This window comes from Saccopteryx leptura, chromosome 6 (genome assembly GCF_036850995.1).
Source record: "Saccopteryx leptura isolate mSacLep1 chromosome 6, mSacLep1_pri_phased_curated, whole genome shotgun sequence".
Classification (NCBI taxonomy): domain Eukaryota; kingdom Metazoa; phylum Chordata; class Mammalia; order Chiroptera; family Emballonuridae; genus Saccopteryx; species Saccopteryx leptura.
In genome coordinates, this window is record NC_089508.1 from 63,334,229 (window position 1) to 63,357,609 (window position 23,381).

Consider the following 23,381-nt stretch of genomic DNA (forward strand, 5'->3'; position numbering starts at 1 on the left):
TTTATAGTATTGATCTGACTTGATATGTAAAAGCTTGAACTGAAAGATTTAGAAGATGAATGATTAGCATATTACATAAACCACAGCAAAATTATGATGCAATGTGTTTATTATTTTTAACCTGGTACCAAAATACTAGATTGATGCTATTTTAAATTTTTATAAAAGTAATAAAAAAAACAACAGACCAAACGTTTAATGTATATAAAATATAATCAATTATCGATAATTTAGAAAATGTCCAAAAACTTAGAAAAATATTAAAGTCCAACATACTCAATAATAAAGACAGGTGGTAACCCACTTCATAAAGCAAACAGCAGGAATAGATACCTCATAAAGAAAAGATGTGCAAATGTCCAAGAATAGATAATTCACAAAGAACAAATGTTGAATTGATACCCTCAGACAACAGCCTTATAAATATATATATCTTACCAAGTGTAGTTCCTTTCTTTTAAGGATGAATTCCTTCTGATTGCTACCTGCTTTTGGTTATTCTCTTTCACTTTAATGTTTGTTTTTATATTTTTTCCACAGTATATAATTGTTATGTGTGGGAAAGTTACTCTACTATAACTTAACCATGTTATTTTCCAAAGCAGAACATTACAATATTGAAACATTATTTTGAGTCAATCAAAGCATCAAAATTTGGAAACAAAAACTGGAAACAAAAGAAAGATGTCAGTTATCACTGTTACTCTTTACCATTAGACTAGGAATTTTAGCCAAAGTAATTAGATAAGAAAAAAGTGTGGGGAAAGAGGTATAAAGATTGGAAAGGAAGGAAAATATTGTCACTAATTTGCTAATGAAATAAGTACCTATAAGAGATGAATAATTGTTTAGGAAGACTGCTGGATATAAAAAACTGATAGTTTTTTTACACATCAGCAAAAACCAATTTGAATTAAAATAAGAAAAATGTAATTCACAATACCATTTATAAGCAACTTTCGACCTTCTAATAAAAGGTAAAGAGAAAATTGCAATGCATTTTTAAGGACAGACAAAAAAATCAATTCCAATTATTAACTCCTCAGTTCTATCTATAATATATAACATCAGTACTGTTTAGTTCATTTGTCAAATTGGAACAGCTAAAAAACTCACCAAGAAAATTAAAGAAAGGTCCAGGAATATCAAGACTGTTCAGAAGATGGTCAAGGGTCATGCAAGCAAATAACTAGACATAATTTTCAAAGCACTAATAAGTTCCAGGTGTCTTGTTGGCTTAGGGATAGACAAGTAAATTAATAATAAAACATGGAAAAAAAACCCAGAAACATTCAAGTATATGGGGGAACTTTGGCATAATAAAATAGGAAACATTTGGCTTGTCAGATGGAAAAAATATATGTATATTATACCATACCATACACAAGAATAAATTCTAAATTCAAATTAGAATAAAGATCAAGATCAAAAAAGCTAATTTAAAACTTTTTACAATGAAATGGAGAATGTCTGTAATATTTTAGCTAGATAGAATTCTCCCACCCTTTTTTTTAGCAAGAGAGACAGACAGAGGGTCAGACAGGCAGGAAGGGAGAGAGATGGGAAGCATCAATTCTTCGTTGTGGCATCTTAGTTGTTCGTTGACTGCTTTCTCATATGTGCCTTGACTGGGGGCTCCAGCAGAGCAAGTGATCCCTTGCTCAAGGCAGTGACCTTGGACCCAAGCCAGCAACCATGGCGTCATGCCTATTATCCCATCCTCAAGCCAGTGACTCTGTGCTCAAGCCAGTGACCTCTTGAGTTTCAAACCTGGATCCTCTGTGTCCCAGTACAACACTCTACCCATTGTGCCACCGCCTGGTCAGGCTAGATAGAAATTCTTAAGACAAAAAACACAAGTTGTAAAGGAAAGAAATTAATGTAACTCAGTAAAAAATTTAAAGATTAGTAAAATATTACTACTTTTATTTCATAAGATATCATTAAAATATATCATTAACAAAGTTAAGTATATATAATACATTAGTATCCAGAATATATAAAGAACTACTACAGTTTCTTAAGAAATTTATTTAAAAATGAGCAAAGATTATGAACAGCAATTTATGGAGGGGAAAACCTAAATGGCCAGTAAGTAGCTTTTCACCTACTAGGTACACAGCATTGCTAGTAATTGGGAAAATGACAAATTAAAAATTTTGTATTAGAATGACAAATTTTTAATATATGCACTTTATATATCATGTATAAATGGCATGTATATATATAATCATGCAGGTTGTAGGAAAACAGGGACTGTCATATATTACTGATGGAAGTATAAATGGATGCAAGTGCTGGGAGGGAAATTTGGTAGCATAGAATAAGATTGAAAATATACATCCATGAACCCCAGGAAATCAACTTGTAGATTTATAACTGAGAAATTTTTGAATGAGTATACCAGGAGACGTGTACAAAGACATATACAAAAATAACATTGTAGAAAAACGGGAAAGTATGTAATTGCCTTCATTAGAGAAATGGATGAGTAAATTTGATATAGTCAGTGGAATACTTTTTAGCAGTTAAAGTGAATGAACTTCATCAAAGTGTATAAACATTGATAGATACCAAAAAAATGTTGAATGAAAAAAAGACAATTACAAAGTATATACACTATAATATCATTTATATAAACATTTTAAAACTGAACACCAGTTTATAGTGCTTATAAATATTTTTATATCTAATACAAGTATTGAAATATCAGCTGTGAAGGTTGCACATCAGAAGGTCGTCTGGGGAGGTAGGGAGGGGTATGAGACTGGACAGAACAGCAGAAGGGACTTAAAATTTATCTGTATCCTTCTGTTATGCTTGTTTTAAGTATGAATTAAAAAATAACACTGGGGAACAATTTTTTTTTATTTTCTGTTGCATGAGATTTTAGAACTTTTTCTATATATATACATCACTGATTCCAAATGTGAAATCCGTTTTTTGGTGCATGCTCTAGTTTTTATGCAATTTTAATTTCTTTTTGTTACAGTTAATGGCATGCATTGGTTTTTAAATTGAAGTAAAAGGGCAACGACTCTTGGATTGAACATAACCACAAGGCAATTAATGTTTTACAAACATCACTTTTACATAACTGTAGTTGTTTTTAAATGTAAAAAATTATCTGATAAAAACACCCTCTTATTTTAAGATTGAATCATGGCTTCTTCGAGTAGGCGTAAATGTAAGAATAGTCCTGACACCTTCTGTTATATATGTGGCTGTTACACACTTCAATGTCAAAGGCGCAATATTTCATCATTTGTGACACATGCATATATTACCAATTTTCAAGTTCCCCTTGGCGATCAAGACAAGAATTGGGCTCCTCATATTGTGTGTCATAGTTGGGAGGAAATGCTTCGTGACTGGACAAAAGGAAAACGCAAAGGAATACCTTTTGGTATTCCCATGGTTTGGCGTGAACCTAAGGACCACAGCAGTGACTGTTATTTCTGTCTGATCCGTACAAAGGGCATCGGCAAGAAAAAATGGCATATGATCGCATATCCTAATATTCCTTCAGCAATATGACCTGTCCCATACTCTGAGACACGCCTGGTTCATTTTTAATGGGTTTATTTCTTCTAAGGATGAAGAAAGTGAACATGGTGATCAAGTGTATTTTGATAAGATGCCTGAGGAAATGGTTGTAGAATCTGAAAGGTCTTCTTCTGATGCCAAGCAGTCATTAACCCCTCAGCAGTTTAGCCAGCCCTCGAATTGAATGACTTAGTAAGAGATTTGGGCCTATCAAAGAAAGCAGCTGAGTTATTAGCCTCTAGGCTTCAAGAAAGGAATGTACTTCACTGGTCAGCTACAGTATCCCATTTCAGGAAGTGTGAACAAATTTTTGTGGACTTTTTTCCCGAAGACAAACACTTTGTTTACTGTCATGATATCAGTAGTCTTCTCAGCCAGCTAGGTGTTACCACTTACAGTCCAACAGAATGGCGGCTATTTCTTGACAGCTCTAAACGGAGTCTGAAATGTGTTCTCCTACACAACGGTAATGTTTATGCAGCGGTTCCAATTGGTTATTCAACTCATCTGCGAGAAGATTATAATGACATAAAAATTGTCCTTGACTTTCTGAAGTATGAGGAGCATAACTGGATCATTTGTGTGGATCTTAAAATGGTAAATTTCCTGCTAGGACAACAGAGAGGTTTCACAAAGTATCCTTGCTTTCTGTGTTTGTGGGACAGCCGAGCTCGGGAGAAACACTGGACACAGAAGGAGTGGCCGAAAGTGAAGCTCTGGAAGTAGGGATGCAAAATATTGTGAATGAACCTGTAGTTAATCGAGACAGGATCATTTTTCCCCCGCTTCACATCAAACTTGGCTTAATGTAGTAGTTTGTTCAGGCTTTGAATAGAGAAAGGGGAATGCTTTCAACATATTATTTCTGCTTTTCCTGCCTTGTCTTTCAAGAAGATAAAAGCAGGTGTATTCAATGGACCTCAAATTCGAACGCTCATATGTGACGAAGAATTTGCCAGGAAGATGAATAAGGAGGAGAAAGCAGCATGGCAGTCTTTTGTGGCAGTTACAAAGAACTTCCTTGGCAATGAAAAAGCAGAAAACTATGAACTTCCCATTCAAAGGATGCTGTTGGCTTTCCACGACATTGGATGTAACATGAGCGTTAAGATTCACTTCCTGAACAGTCACCTTGATAAGTTTCCTGAAAATCTTGGAGCTATTAGTGATGAACAGAGTACTGCTGGAGCATCAAACGAGATTGTCCTCAACAAGTACACAAACACAAGAGCTACAAACGCAAATTTTTGCCTGAATAGAATTTAAATAAGTTTTGCGCAAGTTTTATGATTAAAATAAGTGTTTTAATATGTTCTATTTTGAAATTGTAGACAAATTCTGATGCTATCATATCTTTTAGTGTATTAGTGTATTTATTGCATTATATAAATTATTATATTTTCACAAAGATGATGCCCAAGAAGACATTCTACTTCATTATGTTAAACTAAATGTTGAAAATTTTACAGTAAGATGAAAACCTAAAATCTAGAATTGCAAACAAAACTGTAGCTTACAGAGAAAAACTACTAATGTCAGATTTGAGATCAGTACACTCGAATTAGGTAAGAACAAGTGTTTTTGTGGATGAAACAAAAATTTTGTTCCCCGTGTAATCAAAGGGTTAGATTAAGTGAATTGCCAAGGTTTATATCTAACTCAGAAATACTTTCATTTTACTTCACATATTTATTCTTTTAAAGGTGTCTTTTACGTATACTTTTAGAGATTTACCAATTGTTTGTGATAGGAAGACATACTCATCCTTATAGATATTCCATAAAGCAGTCTGTTTCTGGTAGAAGGGGAATGTATTTCGATCTGTGGTTTAAAAAATAATCACATTTTAAATTTTATATCAATTTCTCTAAAAACTTTTTTTTACATGGCCCCAGTCTTTTCAGAGATTTCTTCATGGGGTTGAGTGAATATGGTTTTTTTGCATTTATTCTTCAACAGATTTTAATAAACATCTAACATGTGCCAGATGATAATACAGCATTGAGCAAAACAGAGCCTTCTCTTAAGGAGTTTAAATTCTAGTCAAGGAAGATAGCTGGTAGATATAAATTAATAAAAATATAAAATGCCTGGTGACAAGTGCAATTATGAAAAATGAAGCAAGTGAAGAGGGATAGAGAGTGATGGACAGTATTTTATATGGGTAAGTCAGGGAAGAACTGTCTGTAGAAGATAAACATTAAGCAAAGTCACAAAGAAAGTGAATAAATTATATGGGAGATGAGTGTCAGAGCTGATTGAAAAAAGCTAGTGCAAAGGCCCTGCTCCTACCTTGAAAAGTAGCTTGGAGGCCAGTGTGACAGAAATTGAATGAATGAATAGTAAGTAAACTAGGAGATGAGATTAGATAGCATAGGACTGAACCATGCAGGGCTTTGTTGGTCATTTAAAGACCTGGAATCATTCTGGCTGCTTAAGAATAGCCAACTAGTTGTTGGTGGATCAAGACAGAAGCAGGGAAACCAGTTAGAAGGTTATTATACACTTTAGATGGGAAATGATGGTGATTTATACCCAGGTGGTGAGAATGGTTGAATTCTTGATGTATTACTTTTTAGCAGCAGTTCTAAATCTATACATTATTATCTCAGGGACATTGTGGGAGTTATTAAAGAGAGAAAACTTTAACACTCTTTAGCAGTTAATTGGGTAATAAACTATACAGATGATCCCAAATTTAAAGACCTCAAAAAATATTCTGTGGGATTGTGGGAAAGTGATTTTATTCCTCCTACATAGGCATCTCATTTCCTTTCTTGTTCATTTTAATCATTTTGAACTTTGCAGTTGAACTTAATTCAGTCATACTTTGTTTTTTAAAAAAGGAAATTTGAACTCTGAGTAGGGGTGTAAAGTTTTGAGGTTATTGATCGCAGTAACTGAAATGGGATTCAAATGCTGGTTTTAATTAGTCTATAACTATATGCAAAGACAGATAACCACTTCTTTGACATTTATTTTTTTCTAAACATTTATGGAAGATAATTTGGTTTGGAACACCTTTTAAAAATTATATAAACTATTTCTGGATTTTTATATGATTTCATTGCTTTTTTACTTTAATGTGTTAGAAAAAAATCCAAATGACATTTCAATTATTTTATACTGGTTTCATCTGTATTATATAGTAGTAGTTTACTTATACTTAATAGTTCACTTAAATTGGTATGTACTGGCTTTATATTTGTGTTATTTCTAATATATGCTTTCCCTCCAACTTATTACCATATTAGTTCAGCTTTGTTATTTTATGTCTAGGGAATACTTTCCTGGTGTGTGTGGGGGGGGAGTGAGAGGGAGAATCTACTTTGTAACAAGTGTTTAGAACTGCAGATAATATTATATTATTATGGCTTTTAAATGCTAAATAAATCATTGTCCACAGTAGCAGGCATACAGTAAAAATCACAATTCATTTTAAACTCTGTGTCCTATACCTAAATATAATAATACATCTGCACTTTCATATATCATTAAAATTTTGTTTATTTGCAACATCTGTTGAAATGATATTGTATAATAAGACGATTGTAGCAGTGAATTCAAAAAACATTTTGAAAGCCCGTCAATAGATGACTGGATAAAGAAGATGTGGCACATATACACTATGGAATACTACTCAGCCATAAGAAATGATGACATTGGATCATTTACAGCAAAATGGTGGGATCTTGATAACATTATACGAAGTGAAATAAGTAAATCAGAAAAAACCAGGAACTGCATTATTCCATACGTAGGTGGGACATAAAAGTGAAACTAAGACCTTGATAAGAGTGTGGTGGTTCCGGGGGGAGGGGGGAAAGGGAGAGGGAAAGGGGGAGGGGGAGGGGCACAAAGAAAACTAGATAGAAGGTGACAGAGGACAATCTGACTTTGGGTGATGGGTATGCAACATAATTGAAAGACAAGATAACCTGGACTTGTTGATCTTTGAATATATGTAACCTGATTTATTGATGTCGCCCCATTAAAAAAATAAAATTATAATTAAAAAAAAAAACATTTTGATTGTGCTTTGGGATTCAGTATAGTATAGTGAATGGGAAATAGACTTTTTATTTTTGATTTGTGAAAAATGCAGTTTTAGGATATAATGCCTGATTTTTAAATTTTTTTAATTGATTTTAGGGAAGGAAAGGTGCAATTGGGGCAAGGTGGGGAGGAGCGGGAAGCATCGACTCATTGTTGCTTCTCTTATGTACCTTGACCAGGCAAGGGTGGGGTTTTGAATCGGTGACTTCAGCATTCCAAGTCTTCGCCATACCCACTGCACCACCACAGGTCAGGCAATGCCTGATCTTTTTTTTTTTTTTTTTGAGTGAGGGGGATGGGGAGAGTGACAGGGACAGACAGACAAGAAGGGAGATGTGAAGCATCAACTCATAGTTGTGGTATCTTAGTTATTCATTGATTCTTTCTCATACGTGCCTTGACAGGGAAAGGGGGGGAGTGCTTCAGCTGAGCCCCTTGCTCAAGCCAGCAATCTTGGGCTTCAAGATAGTGACTTTGGGGCTCAGGCCAGCGACCACGGGTCATGTCTATGATTGCATGCTCAAGCTGGCAACCTCGGGGTGTCCAACCTGGGTCCTCATTGTCCCAGGCCGATACTCCTAGCCACTGCATCACTGCCTGGTTAGGCAGGCAATGCCTGAACTTAATAAGGAGTTTTTACTTCTTTTGGTCCTTGTAGGGAAGACTAATGACCATGTCTGTTTGAGATACTGACATATTTAATAAATTTGTCATTTTTAACCTAACTTTCTTTTTCTTTCAGCAAAACTGTACAATCTAAAGTGGACTGCATTTTGGTAAGTAAAATAACTAATCTTAAAATTCTTTTGTAATAAGGCTTTTACCACTACATAAAATATATTGTTCCTGAGTCAATATTTATTTTAACTCTAACCAAATTTTAGTGAGTAAAACTTGACATTTAATTACAACCCTAGGGGTGAACTGGCTATAAGCTATATACTTTACTGTATTTCATCAATAATGAAATCACAGTCTGAGGTAATTGCATGATTTAGAAATTTATACTAAACATCATTTAAACAGTTAATAAAATGGATGTTTATTTTTCTGTCCTAATGACTCTAAATAATTTGTTTAAAGATTTGAGATATTTGATGGATTTGTTTTGTTTTTGATAGCATATTTTGTCATGTTTGAGTTGCTGGACTTTGGGAATTAATGCCACAATAATATTAATAGTTTAAATTTAGCTTATACTTACAGAACTCTAACAGTTTCTTTAAATTAAAGCTTTTTGAAATGCTTCATGGATTAGTTTTTGTTGCTATAATATACTTTTTGTGTTTGGATTCCTGACCTTCAGGAATTAAAGCCACCTTAATAGTAGTTTAAATTAAGATTATATTTGTAGTTCCTTAGTTCCTCTCATAATCATGTGAGGGAAGAAGCACGCAGCTGCTAGAGCTACTGAAATAGTACTGACGTCTTTCATGAAATTTCTACTGATGGAATACTCACTAGGTTCTAGAATATTCAATGACTGCACTGTTAGATCCCCTAAGTGTCATTGTAGTTAGTCCTCTTTCTCTGTTTATGACAGCAGAACTTTTTTATTCCAGTTTGGGTATTCCTTATAAGCTAATTTTTTTTGGTGAAGAAGGGAGGGTGTTTAGTGTCTGGTGTTGAAATAGTACTTGATATCGTATTAGCTTATGATATTAGCTTATTAATTCCAGGTAAGTGAATAATTAGTAGTTCAGAGAAGAAAAGGTAGTGTGATCAGTTCTGTGCTTTTCTAGCCCAGTAATTAAGAAAGTGGACATTATGGGGATGTTTTCCTCCCTCACTCTTTATCTTTTCAAAATTTTCTTTTTGCTTCACAGTAATCCTGTGAAGTAGGTAATCTTGTTACCCTCCTTTTACAAATGAAGAAACTGATGCTTTTGCATTTACATAAATATCTGCCAGTACTAGATATAAGCGATACAAAGTAAAAAAAATATTCCCTTGGTATCAAGAAATTTAGTCTGTTGTCAAAGTTTGAATATTCAAGAGTGCTTTTAAGACCTGGGGAGTTGGTGATTGGGATTATTTGTGAATTTATAGATCAATCTGAAGGCAATTGACATTTTAATGACAAGTTTTATAATCTATGAACATAGTATATCTCCATTTATTTGGTTCATCTATAATTGCATTTTATAAATTTCTGTGTATACATTTTGTATGTGTTTTGCTTAAATTATTTTGCTTAAAATAAATATTTTAAGATTTTGGGTGCTATCATGAATAGCACTTAAAAATTTTTTGTTACCCGTTGTTTTATTGCTAATATTTATATTGACCTTGCTAAGTTTACATATTGGATCTAGTAGCTTATATGGAGAATCCTTTGGATTTCCTATTCTACTTAATCATATTAACACATGAACAAAGAAAAGTTTAATTTCATTTCATTTGAAATGTCTATATATTTTTCTCATTTTATTGTACTCCTAGGACTTCCAGGACAATGTTGAATAGAATGGTGAGAGTAGATACCCTTCCCTTGTCAGTCTTAGAGAAAACTATTCTTTTGTTCACCTTACAGTGGAATGTTAGCATTATCTTTTTCATGGATGTTCTTTTCAAGAAGAGCATGTTCCTTTCTGTTTCTTTTTCTGAAAAGAAGAGTTTATCATAGATTTGGGTTTTTATCTGCACTTATCAAAATAATCTCATGGTACTACTACTGTATATTATAAATATGGTAAATTACACTGATTTTTAAAAAATAAACCGTGATGCATTACTATGATAAACTCTGTATGTTGCATTATACTTCTACATATTGCTACTTTGGATTTGCCATCTACTTTGATGGTTTCAGTTAACCTCAATATATTAATGACTCCCAATTATATATCCCCAGCCTAAGCTCCAGACCCATATATCCATCTATTTATTAATTGATCCATTTTACCAGGATGTCCCATGGGTACTTGAAATTCAACTTTTTTTTTTTTTACAGAGACAGAGAGAGAGAGTCAGAGAGAGGGATAAACAGGGACAGACAGACAGGAACGGAGAGATGAGAAGCATCAGTCATTAGTTTTTCGTTGTGCATTGCGATACCTTAGTTGTTCATTGATTGCTTTCTCTTATGTGCCTTGACCACGGGCCTTCAGCAGACCGAGTAACCAACCCCTTGCTCGAGCCAGCGACCTTGGGTCCAAGCTGGTGAGCCCTGCTCAAACCAGATGAGCCTGTGCTCAAGCTGGCAACCTCAGTGTCTTGAACCTGGGTCCTCGGCATCCCAGTCCAACGCTCTATCCACTGCGCCACCGCCTGGTCAGGGGAAATTCAACTTTTTAAAAGTCAATTTCATTGTATCACACTCCAGATTCTGAACCTACCTTTGTTAGTTTTCTGTTGCTGTTATAGTAAATCACCATAAACTTTGTTGCTTAAAACAATACAAATTTATTATCTTTTAGTTCTGTAGGTCAGCACTCTGACACAGGTCTCACTAAGATAAAATGAAGATGTAAGATGTTCCTTTTGGAGGCTCTAACTTGCCTTTTCTGGCTTTTTGTAGCTGCATCTTCATAGCAGCAGTGGCTGCTGGAATCATAATGCATCACTCACTCCGACACTTCTTTTTTTGTAGTCAAACCTCCCCTCAGCCTTCCTCTTATGAGGCCACTTATGATTACATGGGGCCTACTGGAAATTCAGGATAATCTCCCCATCTCAAGGTCCATAATTCACCCACATTTGCAGAGTCCCTTTGTCATGTAAAGTAACAGACTCATGGTATAGTAACAGATTAATTTGATTGTATAGATTCAGGAAGGAATTAGGCAAGTGAAATGGGACATACAAGCCAGAAACTAAGAGGAACTGATGAGCAGTGTAGCAGAATGGCTCAGAGCTAAGGCTGCGGAATGAAAGAGACCTGAGTCTGAGTCTTTGCCCTTGCCATCATTGCCATTGGTGTTTGACTCTGGACGTTTTTACCTAATTGAGTTCTGTTAAGAGAGAAAGAGAGAGAGAATAGGGCCTACCCCACTGAGTTGTTGTGACTATTAAATGAAATAACTAGCGTAATACAATTCCTGGCACCTAGTAATAACACATGGCAGCTTCACTTGAAGGCATTTCATGTGTCAATCAGTATGGAGCTAATTGATTTAATTGCCATAAATTTATGTTTCTAAATATTTAAACATTAGTTAAGGATCACATTTAATGTTCATCATAGAACTTACCATTTAAAATTAATGTTCACCATATGGAACCACTGAGGAGAGAGTATTGAATCCCTCAAACGTAGGAAATGGAAGGTGGAGAAGGTTGAGGATCACCTGGCTAATGAGCTCTCTCTAGGAAGCCAGAAGGCACATGTGGCAGAACAGATGCCAGTATCCACACTCCCTGCCCTCTCAGGCCTCTATAGGTGTTCTGCCAACCGTGCCCTTCTCAGATTTCTTCACTTGGGTAACTCCTAACTCCGTCTTTAGGACTTGGCTCAAAAATCTTTTCAGAAAGCTTCATTTATCTACTAGGAATACTTTCAGCTTCAGATAAAAGAAAACTCCAGCTACAGTGGTTTAAAGAAATGAGAATTTGTGTCATCCGGTAAGTCCAAAGTTAGACAGTCAGGAAGTGGTACAATAACTAGGCAACACCACAAGAGGCCTATGCTCTTTCTTTTTTACTGTGTCACCTTTTGTCCTGTTACGTCATTGATGGCTGCTGCACTTATGTTCCTTCTGTCCAAGTGCTGAGGCAGGAAGGAAGGGCGAAAGGCTTTCTTCTAGGGCGGCTGTCCGTATTTTCAGGACACCTGCTTTCATTTTAAATAACCCACTTTAGGAACTTCAGAGTAATAACCTCTACAGCAGCAATTGTCAACTGGTGTGCCACAAAAAATGTTAAAACATGCAGTAATAACTATTTAGAGGCACTGACCTCTTTTCCTTTAGATTGTCAACTAAAAGAATGGCAACAGCCAACACAATAGTCATCCAGTGTGTAGGAATCAAAATAATACCTTTTTTTTTGTCAGATCAGCAACAAAATTTTTTTTTGGTGTGCCACAGAGTTTTAGTAACTATGTGTGCCATGAGATGAAAATAGTTGAAAATTGCTGCTCTAGAGTAATGTCACTTAGGTACCTCTACTTGCAAAGGGAACTAGGACATAAAGTATTTTGTTTTCTAGCCTCTGTATCAGAAGAAGACAGAGAAAGTGATTAGCAGTTTGTATGAGTCCAGACTATATGCCATACTTCCTTTCCTGCCCCTACTTTCATATACCCCCATAAAAAGCTTGGTGCCCCTGTTAAAGTTTTTGCAATATGCTATGCTAATCACCAGATTTGTTTTTCTTCAGAAATCTTTTGGAAGTAAGGATAGTGTTTTATGACTTTGTATTTTCCGTGTGTAACACAGTGCCTGGTACATGGAAGACACTCAGTAAATAATTGCTGAATAATTATTCACAAATAGTAATTATCAAAAAGATGGTATAATATGCACATAATATCTCCTAAACAAAGTTTTTTTTATATTTGTTGTTAGTATTTATTGAGTATTTATTACCACGCACCAGATAAGTTCATTACATATTTCACCAATCAGTTCTCATAATTTGCCTTTGAGGTTAATCTGTTATCATCCTCATTTTACAGATCAAGAAACAGGTTCAGACAGGTTAAGTACAACTTACTCAGTTATAAAATTTGCTAATTGGTAGAATTAGGCTTTTAATCCAGATAGTCTGACTCCAGAGCCCAGGCTTTTTAAACCTATGATTCACTATATCATTTTTAAAGTGTCTGAAATATGAGCTCCTATATGAATTTTTTAAATTCTACTTTATTATATAATGAAGAAAATATTCTCAAACTTAATTTTCCACATTTAAAATTGATCTGAAATGAAAAAAGTTAAAAGTTGACCTTATCTTGCTGAATTTTAGTACTCATTAATTATAAATATAATCTGGTTTTTGCAAGCAAGTTGTTCGAATGCCAGTTTTAATACTTATAGTATGCTCACTAAAACAAAATAATTAAATAATGATAATAACTTGAAATAATTTTAGTAATTTAAATTTATTACAATTGAGCCTGACCAAGCGGTGGCGCAGTGGATAGAGCATCGGACTGGGAAACTGAGGACCCAGATTTGAGACCCCGAGGTCGCCACCTTGAGCGTGGGCTCATCTGGTTTGAGCAAAAGCTCACCAGCTTGGACCCAAGGTCGCTGGCTCAAGTAAGGGGTTACTCGGTCTGCTGAAGGCCCGTGGTCAAGGCACATATGAGAAAGCAATCAATGAACAACTAAGGTGTCGTAATACGCAACGAAAAACTAATAATTGATACTTTTCTTCTCTCTGTTCCTGTCTGTCCCTGTTTATCCCTCTCTCTGACTCTCTGTCTCTGTTAAAAAAAAAAAATTATTAGGCCCTGGCTGGTTGGCTCAGTGGTAGAGCGTTGGCCTAGCGTGCGGAGGACCCGGGTTCGATTCCCGGCCAGGGCACACAGGAGAAGCGCCCATTTGCTTCTCCACCCCTCCGCCGCGCTTTCCTCTCTGTCTCTCTCTTCCCCTCCCACAGCCAAGGCTCCATTGGAGCAAAGATGGCCCGGGCGCTGGGGATGGCTCTGTGGCCTCTGCCTCAGGCGCTAGAGTGGCTCTGGTCGCAACATGGCGACGCCCAGGATGGGCAGAGCATCGCCCCTGGTGGACGTGCCGGGTGGATCCCGGTCGGGCACATGCGGGAGTCTGTCTGACTGTCTCTCCCTGTTTCCAGCTTCAGAAAAATGAAAAAAATAAATAAATTATTACAATTGAGAAAACTATGGCAGTATGAAATATGGTAAAAGTGGAAAATTATATTTATGATATTTTTATAGTTTAGCACTTTGCCTGCCTATCAGTAAATACAAATGAAAATATTTGTAGAAGCATAATTGTAAATAAAGTCTTTTATTAATCAATGCTTTTGCAATAAACACAGTTGATTTACTTAATTTTATTAATAGCCATAATGTCTTAAATTTCTTAAGTTATAACAATTTTAGATCTATAATGTCATTATACACTTGTAAAGCTGATCCAATTATATTTTTCATAATCATAGTAATAATTGACAAGGCAAAATCTTAACCTTGACATACTCAACACTGGAGGATTAGCTAGACCCCAGCAAAGTTTGAAAGCTACTCAGTCCATATTAACTAGTTACCGTATCATAGTTCACTTAAATTGATCTTACCCATTAAAGCTCAGCAAGGCCTAAAATGTGAGACAAATAATACTGAACGTTTGTCATAGAAAAGGCCTGGTTTAGTGAGTCAACCACAGGAAGGTGGGAAATAATAGTCCACATTTCCTAAAATGTGGTTCTTGGAAGACTAATTCCATAGGATGTTAATATTATGCAGGAAAAGGTTCCAAAAGTCAGGTGTTTCATGAACTCTGGAATAAAACGTGTCTTAAGAGATAATGTTAATATGCTGCTGTATATCATGAATCTTAAAACATATTCATTGTTTGTTTTCTAAACCTTTTTCTGTCATAAAACTGGTGATCTGGGATATACTGTTTAGAAAGTGATTTGTAAAATCCACAGGGCAAGTTTCCAGGATAGAGAAATTATTTCCCACATGTTACCATTCAGAACTAGCAGGATGTTGTGAACTTCCTGTTTATATTAGTGTTTTAAGCGTGTATACCACCAGGAAGCAATCTTCCCACCAGTTTCAATATCCACATCCCCTAAATTGATTTAGTTCTGCTTTGGGGTTATTAGAAGTAATACTTAAAAGAACTTGGGTTGGGGGGAATGATCATATATTTTGGTATCCGTTAGGGAAGGCTAGTGTAAACAGTAAATAACATTTAGGTTGTCAGAAAATTAGCTGAAAAGAAGAAAAATATTTCTATCTGATGGACTAGGCAATTCAACAGCAATTCTAGTGAGATTAAAAAGTAAAAGAGGAGACAGACTTTGTTTATTTTTTCCCCATGCTCTGGAGAAATAAAAGGCATAAACCTAGGAATAAGGGAGGCTGAGTATTTTAAATCCATTTAAGTTCATATTTTAAACTTCCCAGGAAAAATGTATACTGCCTTACTTTGAGGGTTCTCTAATTGACTGTATTCTAAGAGATGACTCCTGTGTATTACCGTCTACTTCTAGGTTTTAAAAAATATGCACATTGGCCTTTTTTGTGTGTGTGTGATTTAGCCTAACAAAAGCTTTGCAGAGAATGGTATGTTCTACACCTGGAAAGTTAAGTAAACTAACCTGGGTAGAAATTGAATATGTCTAGTAAGTTCTTTTTTTACAGAGTCAGTGAGAGGGAGAGGGATAGAGATAGACAGGAACGGAGAGAGATGAGAAGCATCAATCATTAGTTTTTTGTTGTGACACCTTAGTTGTTCATTGACTGCTTTCTCATATGTGCCTTGACCATGGGCCTTCAGCAGACTGAGTAACCCCTTGCTCGAGCCAGAGACCTTAAGTGCAAGCTGGTAAGCTTTGCTCAAACCAGATGAGCCACGCTCAAGCTGGCGACCTCAGGGTCTCGAACCTGGATCTTCCGCATCCCAGTCTCAGTCTGATGCTCTATCCACTGCACCACCACCTGGTCAGGCTCCAGTAAGTTCTTTGTCACAGTTGAGTATATGGGCTTCCTGACTTAAGTCAGCTCTGTTGGGATAGGGTCTGTTCGTAAGAGTTGACCAAAGGAGGACCTTTCTAGGATTATCATTAGGAGAGAGAAGTTGAAAGGGCTATGAGGTTGCCAGAGTGTTTGTTCCTTCTGGAGGGCTACAGAAACCTGAAACTAGGGGACAGGTGCTATCATTCAGATTATTCAATAGTGAGGTAGGTTCCCTCCAAGGGAAAAAACTCAATAGGTTTTTCTTGCAAAAGAATTCAGTAGAAAACTTAAATATGTAAAATTGTGTTGAATCTGTAGTCAGTGTATCTTAGGTCCTCCATACTGATTAAGTAATCATTTAGGCATAAAACTCAACAACAAACAAACAAACAATCTAATAAAAAAATGGGAAGAGGACATGAACAGACACTTCTCCCAGAAAGAAATACAAATGGCCAACAGATATATGAAAGGATGCTCATCTTCATTAGTTATTAGAGAAATGCAAATAAAAACTGCAATGAGATACCACCTCACACCTGTTAGATTAGCTATTATCAACAAGACAGGTAATAGCAAATGTTGGAGAGGCTGTGGAGAAAAAAGAACCCTCATTCACTGCTGGTGGGAATGTAAACTAGTACAACCAGTATGGAAGAAAGTATGGTGGTTCCTCAAAAAACTGAAAATAGAACTACCTTATGACCCAGCAATCCCTCTACTGGGTATATACCCCAAAAACTCAGAAACATTGATACGTAAAGACACATGTAGCCCATGTTCATTACAGCATTGTTCACAGTGGCCAAGACATGGAAACAACCAAAAAGCCCTTCAATAGATGACTGGATAAAGAAGATGTGGTACATATACACTATGGAATACTACTCAGCCATAAGAAATGATGACATCGGATCATTTACAACAAAATGGTGGGATCTTGATAACATTATACAGAGTGAAATAAGTAAATCAGAAAAAACCAAAAACTGCATTATTCCATACGTAGGTGGGACATAAAATTACGAGACTAAGAGACATGGACAAGAGTGTGGTGGTTGGGGGAGAGGAGAGGGAGGGAAGGAGGAAGGGGAAGGAGCACAAAGAAAACTAGATAGAAGGTGACAGAGGACAATCTGACTTTGGGTGATGGGTATGCAATATAATTGATTGACAAGATAACCTGGACATGTTTTCTTTGAATATATGTACCCTGATTTATTGATGTCACCCCATTAAAATTAATAAAATTTTTTTTTAAAAAGTAATCCTTTAGGGCCTTTGCTTTCTGCCTCCCACTCCCACTGGAATCATATTTGTCCTTCCTAGGGAAATAAACAAAAATTAACATTCTAAACTGTTCTATAAAAAAATTTCTGCTTTAGAGGGAACCAAAGTTTGTTATTAGGTAAACCCGAAGAACCAATTTTCTGGTTGGTTTTTACATTCATTACAAAATGTAAAGTCTGACACAGACTTTACAGTAGAGGTACTAACTACCCCCTTTGAAAAATGCTATTTAGCAAGTAATCTATTTAGAACCAGATAAGGGGGGAAAGCAGTGCAAGCAGTTTGTCTGTAGAAAGTCTGTTCATTTATCTTGAATATCTGTGTGGAAGTTCAACAGGACCTGGATTCTCACCAGGGTCATATCTGGAACACAGCAATAGAGAATATTCTCTGGGTGTAACCTCTCTAGTGTCATTTCATCTTGGTTTATGGAATCTTATTCTTATGGCTTGCTCTGAATCTAATGTATATTCCAGAGATCCTGGATTCTAAAACACATGGTTGCTCAGATACGGACTGGGTGGTGATAACAAGCAGGCCGGTCCAGCAAATCAAACATTCGAGTGCTTATAGCCCTGGAAGAACTCATCCCTTGACCCTGTAGACCAGAGGAGCTAAACTGGAGGCCCATAGGCTAGATCTTTTCCACAGAAGTGTTTTGTTTTGCCTGCATTGATATTTTTAAAGTTTAATTTGATTGCCATATTTCAAAATTGAAATTTCAAAATTGAGAGAGTTCACCATGAAAAAAATAGGTGTCTGATTCTCTTGAAAACTTAGGGCAGAGTTTCTATTTCTACATGACAAGAGTTGGCTAGACCTAGGGAGCAGTTACCTTTCAGACATGATATGCATTCTACAATCTTCTCAGTCCCTGCCATGTGTTTAGCCCCTCAACAGAGATATTTTTGTTACCTATAGTCCACTTTAATTCTTTTTTTTTTTTTTTTTTTTTTTTTACAGATACAGAGAGAGAGTCAGAGAGAGGGATAGACAGGGACAGACAGACAGGAATGGAGAGATGAGAAGCATCAATCATTAGTTTTTCATTGCGCATTGCAACACCTTAGTTGTTCATTGATTGCTTTCTCATATGTGCCTTGACTACAGGCCTTCAGCAGACCAAGTAACCCCTTGCTCAGGCCAGCGACCTTGGGTTCAAGCTGGTGAACTTTTGCTCAAACCAGATGAGCCCACGCTCAAGCTGGCGACCTCGGGGTCTCGAACCTGGGTCCTCGGCATCCCAGTCCGACGCTCTATCCACTGCACCATCGCCTGGTCAGGCTATCGTCCACTTTAATCATTTATATTACCTGCCTGGCTTTTGAGTTTGTGACCTCTATTAGATTCTTTGGGGGCAAGGTTCTTCTGAGAGCCATTCTTTACAGGGCTCGGGGAGCTTCATAGTACTCATGAGGATAGAAAGTGAGAGGGCAGCTTCTGTTTCTGTCTCTCAGTCATGTGGCTTCTTGCCCTGGTTGGCTATTGGAGCACTCAATCAATAGAAAGCTTAAGTGGGGTAGAAGAAAGAATAATAACTCTTGAGAGTCTTTCCTACTGGTTAGCCATGGTGCAGAACATTTTTTATCTTATTTCCATGAAACCTTTCCTGACCACTCTAGTTTAAATGTATCCTCTTCCCACAGTTTTTCTTCATAGCATTTATCATCATCGCATAACATGGTTTACTTTAAAGTTTTATTTTCTGTCTACCTGATACTAAAATGAAAGGTAATGTTTAAAGCATAGTAGGTGCACTCGGTGCTGGGTGGGTAGGTAAATGGATGGATGGAAAAATGAATAATCTTATTTAATTTTTAAACTTTTTGAATCTATTTCTTGGTTAATGTTTGAAGTTAGAAGCCAATTCTTTTTATGTGTTTCGGCTGAAGTCATTGGATGGTAACTAAAAGATATGTTAAACATTTGCATATAGAGTATCTGCTTCTTGAGAACCAGACCAGTATTATTAGCGTAGGACTCTCTAAGATAGATGACACACTCTCAGAAATAAATGTGAGTAACTCACTCAAGAAATAATTCTTAACAAGAGGCAACCCTCCTCTCCTGCCCTCTAGAGGTCTATAATATGTCGTTTGGGCAGGTATAAGGTGTATGCAACTTGATGAGACTTCCTCCCTTTCCTTTTTTATGGGAGAAGGCATGCTTTCTCACCTCAGATCCTTGCTGTAATGAATGATAAGTGATGACCAATGTCAACTTACTGACCCAGACTTGATTAAAACTAAAAATTGTGTTTGGGCCATCTAATTAAAATTCATTATGGCTTGAAAAAGGCTTACTGTTCTAATAGAAGGTAGATAGAAGGTTATAATAGAAGGTAGGGTTTATCTTATCTTGTGACATGGCACTGGGGTTACTGTTAGTAAAGACCTTATCGCAGAATCTCACATCTTCCTTTTAGTCACTTGGTGGAGAAGAAATGGGTAACTTTCAGAAGAAAGGGGTGTAGAGTTTACTTGGGATGGGGGAATGGGACTTGACAAATGGGCCAGATTTAAATAGCTGGTTTTGCTTTGTTTTTCCAGTATCACAAAAAAAAAATCATCTGTATAAGGCCACGCCATTTGGAAGATTTTTAAAAACTTTTAAAATAATACATTAAGCACACGAATAATTTTATCTTTAGTATGGGAGGACAATACAGGGTGGAACAAAAGTAGGTTTATATTGTGAGTATAGGAAACAGTTTATTATATTATTTATTAATTGTTGTGTTATTTTCCACATGAACAATTATAAATCTACTTTTCTCCACTCTGTATAGATAATGTTTTTTTTATTATTATTAGTTTTGTTTTTCTTTTTTCTCTATTAGGGACTCAAATGGACTAAATTCTAAATTGCCACTTAGGCCTATACCATGAGGTTTACTAACTTTTCTGTTTTATGATAATAAAAAATGTTGTGAGCATTATCAGCTAGCTTTCAAATTACTTTATTATCACAAAGAGAAATAGGAAAGAATACAATGACAGTCTTGTACCATTGCCTGAAAAAAACTAAATTTTCATTAATATTATATTCAAAGAATGCCATAATACACAAAAATGTGCTCTAATAGACAACAAATAAATTCTTACAGTATTCTAGTTTTTCTGTCTTTGCATTTTAGTCATTTCAAACTTATAGAAAAGTAGACTAAGGAAGAAGAAAGAAGGAAGGGTTAGTAGGAACAGCAACAGGATTTATAGAACCTGCTTTCTTCTTTGTGTCTATACCTTTGTTGAGGTTGAAGCTTTGTAATTTTGAAAACTCAATTAGAAATCTGGTTTTTTTGCTAATGTTTGCTGGAGGAGAGGTTTTTGCACCAGAAAGTTTTGAAAAGAGGAGAAGCAGCCTGACCAGGTGGTGGCACAGTGAATAGAGCATCGGACTGGGATGCGGAAGGACCCAGGTTTGAGACCCCGAGGTTGCCAGCTTGAGCGCGGGCTCATCTGGCTTGAGCCAAAAAAAGCTCACCAGCTTGGACCCCAGTTCTCTGGCTCGAGCAAGGGGTTACTCGTTCTGCTGAAGGCCCACGGCCAAGGCACATACGAGAAAGCAATCAGTGAACATCTAAGGAGTCCCAACGAAAAACTGATGATTGATGCTTCTCATCTCTCTCCTTTCCTGTCTGTCTGTCCGTCCCTATATATCCCTCTTTCTGACTCTCTCTCTGTCCCTGTAAAAAAAATAATAAATTAAAAAAAAAAAGAGAAGGAGAAGCAGAAAGAAGCCCTGTTTGCTAAGTGAGAGCAGGGAGAATCCAGAATGCTGAGGAAGAAGCCATGTTGGCAGGAAAAGTGAAGGTATGCAGATGGGGAACCAGATCTGAGGGGCTTTGTGAGCTCCGCTGAGACTGGTGGGGCCTTTGATTCCAGGAGAAACCAGAGAAGATTCTCCTGGTTGTGGAACCTGATAATGTTTCAGTGGCTTTGGGAGCCCTGTGTGTTTGCTCGTGGGCCAGTACGAGACTTTAATAAAGGAACGACCCACTATTTTTTGGCTCTGCTGTTTCTTTACTGTCTGTCCAAATTCAGTGAGAACCCACATGTGAATGGCCACAGTGGTGGCTTCTGGCCGTACACCAGGGCTCGATTTTATTTTAATGGCTCAGAAGGAAATTGGAATTTTTTCACCTTGAAGAAAGTCAGTGCTGGTGAAACATTGTCTTCAGTAACTATGGCCAAGTCTGATGCTCATGTAAAATCTAGGAATCTTGCTCTTATGGTATACCTCCCTAGTTAGTGGAAGTCTCCAGTCTAAATATTTCCTAAATTTCTTGAGATATCTTGCTTTTTCTTTTAATTAATTAATTAATTAATTAATTTTATTTTATTTTCGTTTTGTTTTTAATTTTAGAGCAGCCTTGTCTTGTTCCTGATTTTAGAGGAAAAGCCTCAACTTTCACCATTTAGTATATTAGCTGACAGTTTGTCATATATGGCCTTTATTATGTTGAGGTACTTTCCTTTTGTTCTGATTTTATGGACTGTTTGAAACATAAAGGGATGTTGTATCTTATCAAATGCCTTTTCTGCATCTATTGATAGGATCGTATGATTTTTGTTCTTTGTTTGGTTGATTTGGTGTGTTATGTTGATTGATTTCTGTATATTGAACCATCCTTTGTTCCTGGAATGAATCCCACTTAATCGTGATGTACTGTTTTCTTAATATGTTGTTTTATTTCATTTGCTAATATTTTGTTTAGCATTTTTGCATCTGTATGCATTAGAGATACTAGTCTATAGTTTTCTTTTTTTGTGTTGTCCTTGCCAGGTTTGATATGACGGTTATAGTGATCTCATAAAATATGTTAGGCAGTATTGCTTCTATTTTTTGGAAGACTTTCAGAAGGATAGTTACCAAATTTTCTTTGAATGTTTGGTAGAATTCACTAGTGTAGCTGTGTGGTCCTGGACTTTTGTTTTTAGGAAGTTTTTGATAGTTGTTTCTATTTCCACCCTGCTTATAGGTCTATTTAGGATTTCCACTTCTTTGTGACTCATTCTAGGAAGATTGTGTAATTTTAGGAATTTATCCATTTCCTCCAGGTTGTTGAATTTGGTGGCATGAAATCTTTCGTAATATTGTACTATGATCCTTTGTATATCTATCATGTCCATGGTAATTTCTCCTCTTTCACTTCAGATTTTGTTCATATGAGCCCTTCCTCATTTATCCCTTAGTGAGTCTAGCCAGTGGTTTGTCAATTTTATTGATCTTTTCAAGGAACCATCTTTTTGTTATATTAATTTTTTCTATATTTTTTTTGTTTAGTTTTTTAATTTTTACTATTTCTTTTCTTCTGCTGACATTGGGTAGCCTCTGTTCTTCTTTTTCTTGTTCCCTAAGATATGATGTTAGGTTGTTTACTTGGGATCTCTTGTTTCTTGATATAAGCCTGTAATGATATAAACTTTCCTCTTATTACTGCTTTTGCTGCATCCCAGAAGTTTTGCTGTCATGTTGTCATTTTCATTTGTCTGTATATATTGTTTGATCTCTGCTTTTATTTCTTCTTTGATCCAGCCATTTTTTAGAAGTATGTTGTTCAATTTCCACATTTTTGTGGGTTTCTTTACTACCTTTTTATAGTTGAATTCTAACTTCAAAGCCTTATGGTCAGAAAATATGCTTGGTATAATTTCAATCTTTCTGAATTTGTTGATGTTAATTTTGTGGCCCAACATATGATCTATCCTTGAGGCAGTTCCATGCATACTAGAGAAGAATGTGTAATCTGATGTTTTGGGATGAAATGTCCTGTAAATGTCTCTTGGGTTCATTTGGCCCAGTGTGTCATTTAAGGCCAATATTTCTTTATTGGTTTTCTGTTTGGATGATCTAAAGTCATTAATGGTGTGTTGAAATCTCCCAAGTA

At 36.1% G+C, this 23,381-nt stretch overlaps 1 protein-coding gene across 3 annotated transcripts in view; it reads left to right on the plus strand.

Annotated features, from left to right (window-relative positions):
* Window positions 1-23,381, plus strand: part of RFX7 (regulatory factor X7) — a 139,784-nt gene that overhangs the window by 61,105 nt on the left and 55,298 nt on the right. For all 3 annotated transcript variants that reach the window (XM_066387993.1, XM_066387995.1, XM_066387994.1), the window contains one exon: window positions 8,345-8,378. In XM_066387993.1, the coding sequence (XP_066244090.1) occupies window positions 8,345-8,378 (34 nt within the window). The remainder of the gene's footprint in view (window positions 1-8,344; window positions 8,379-23,381) is intronic.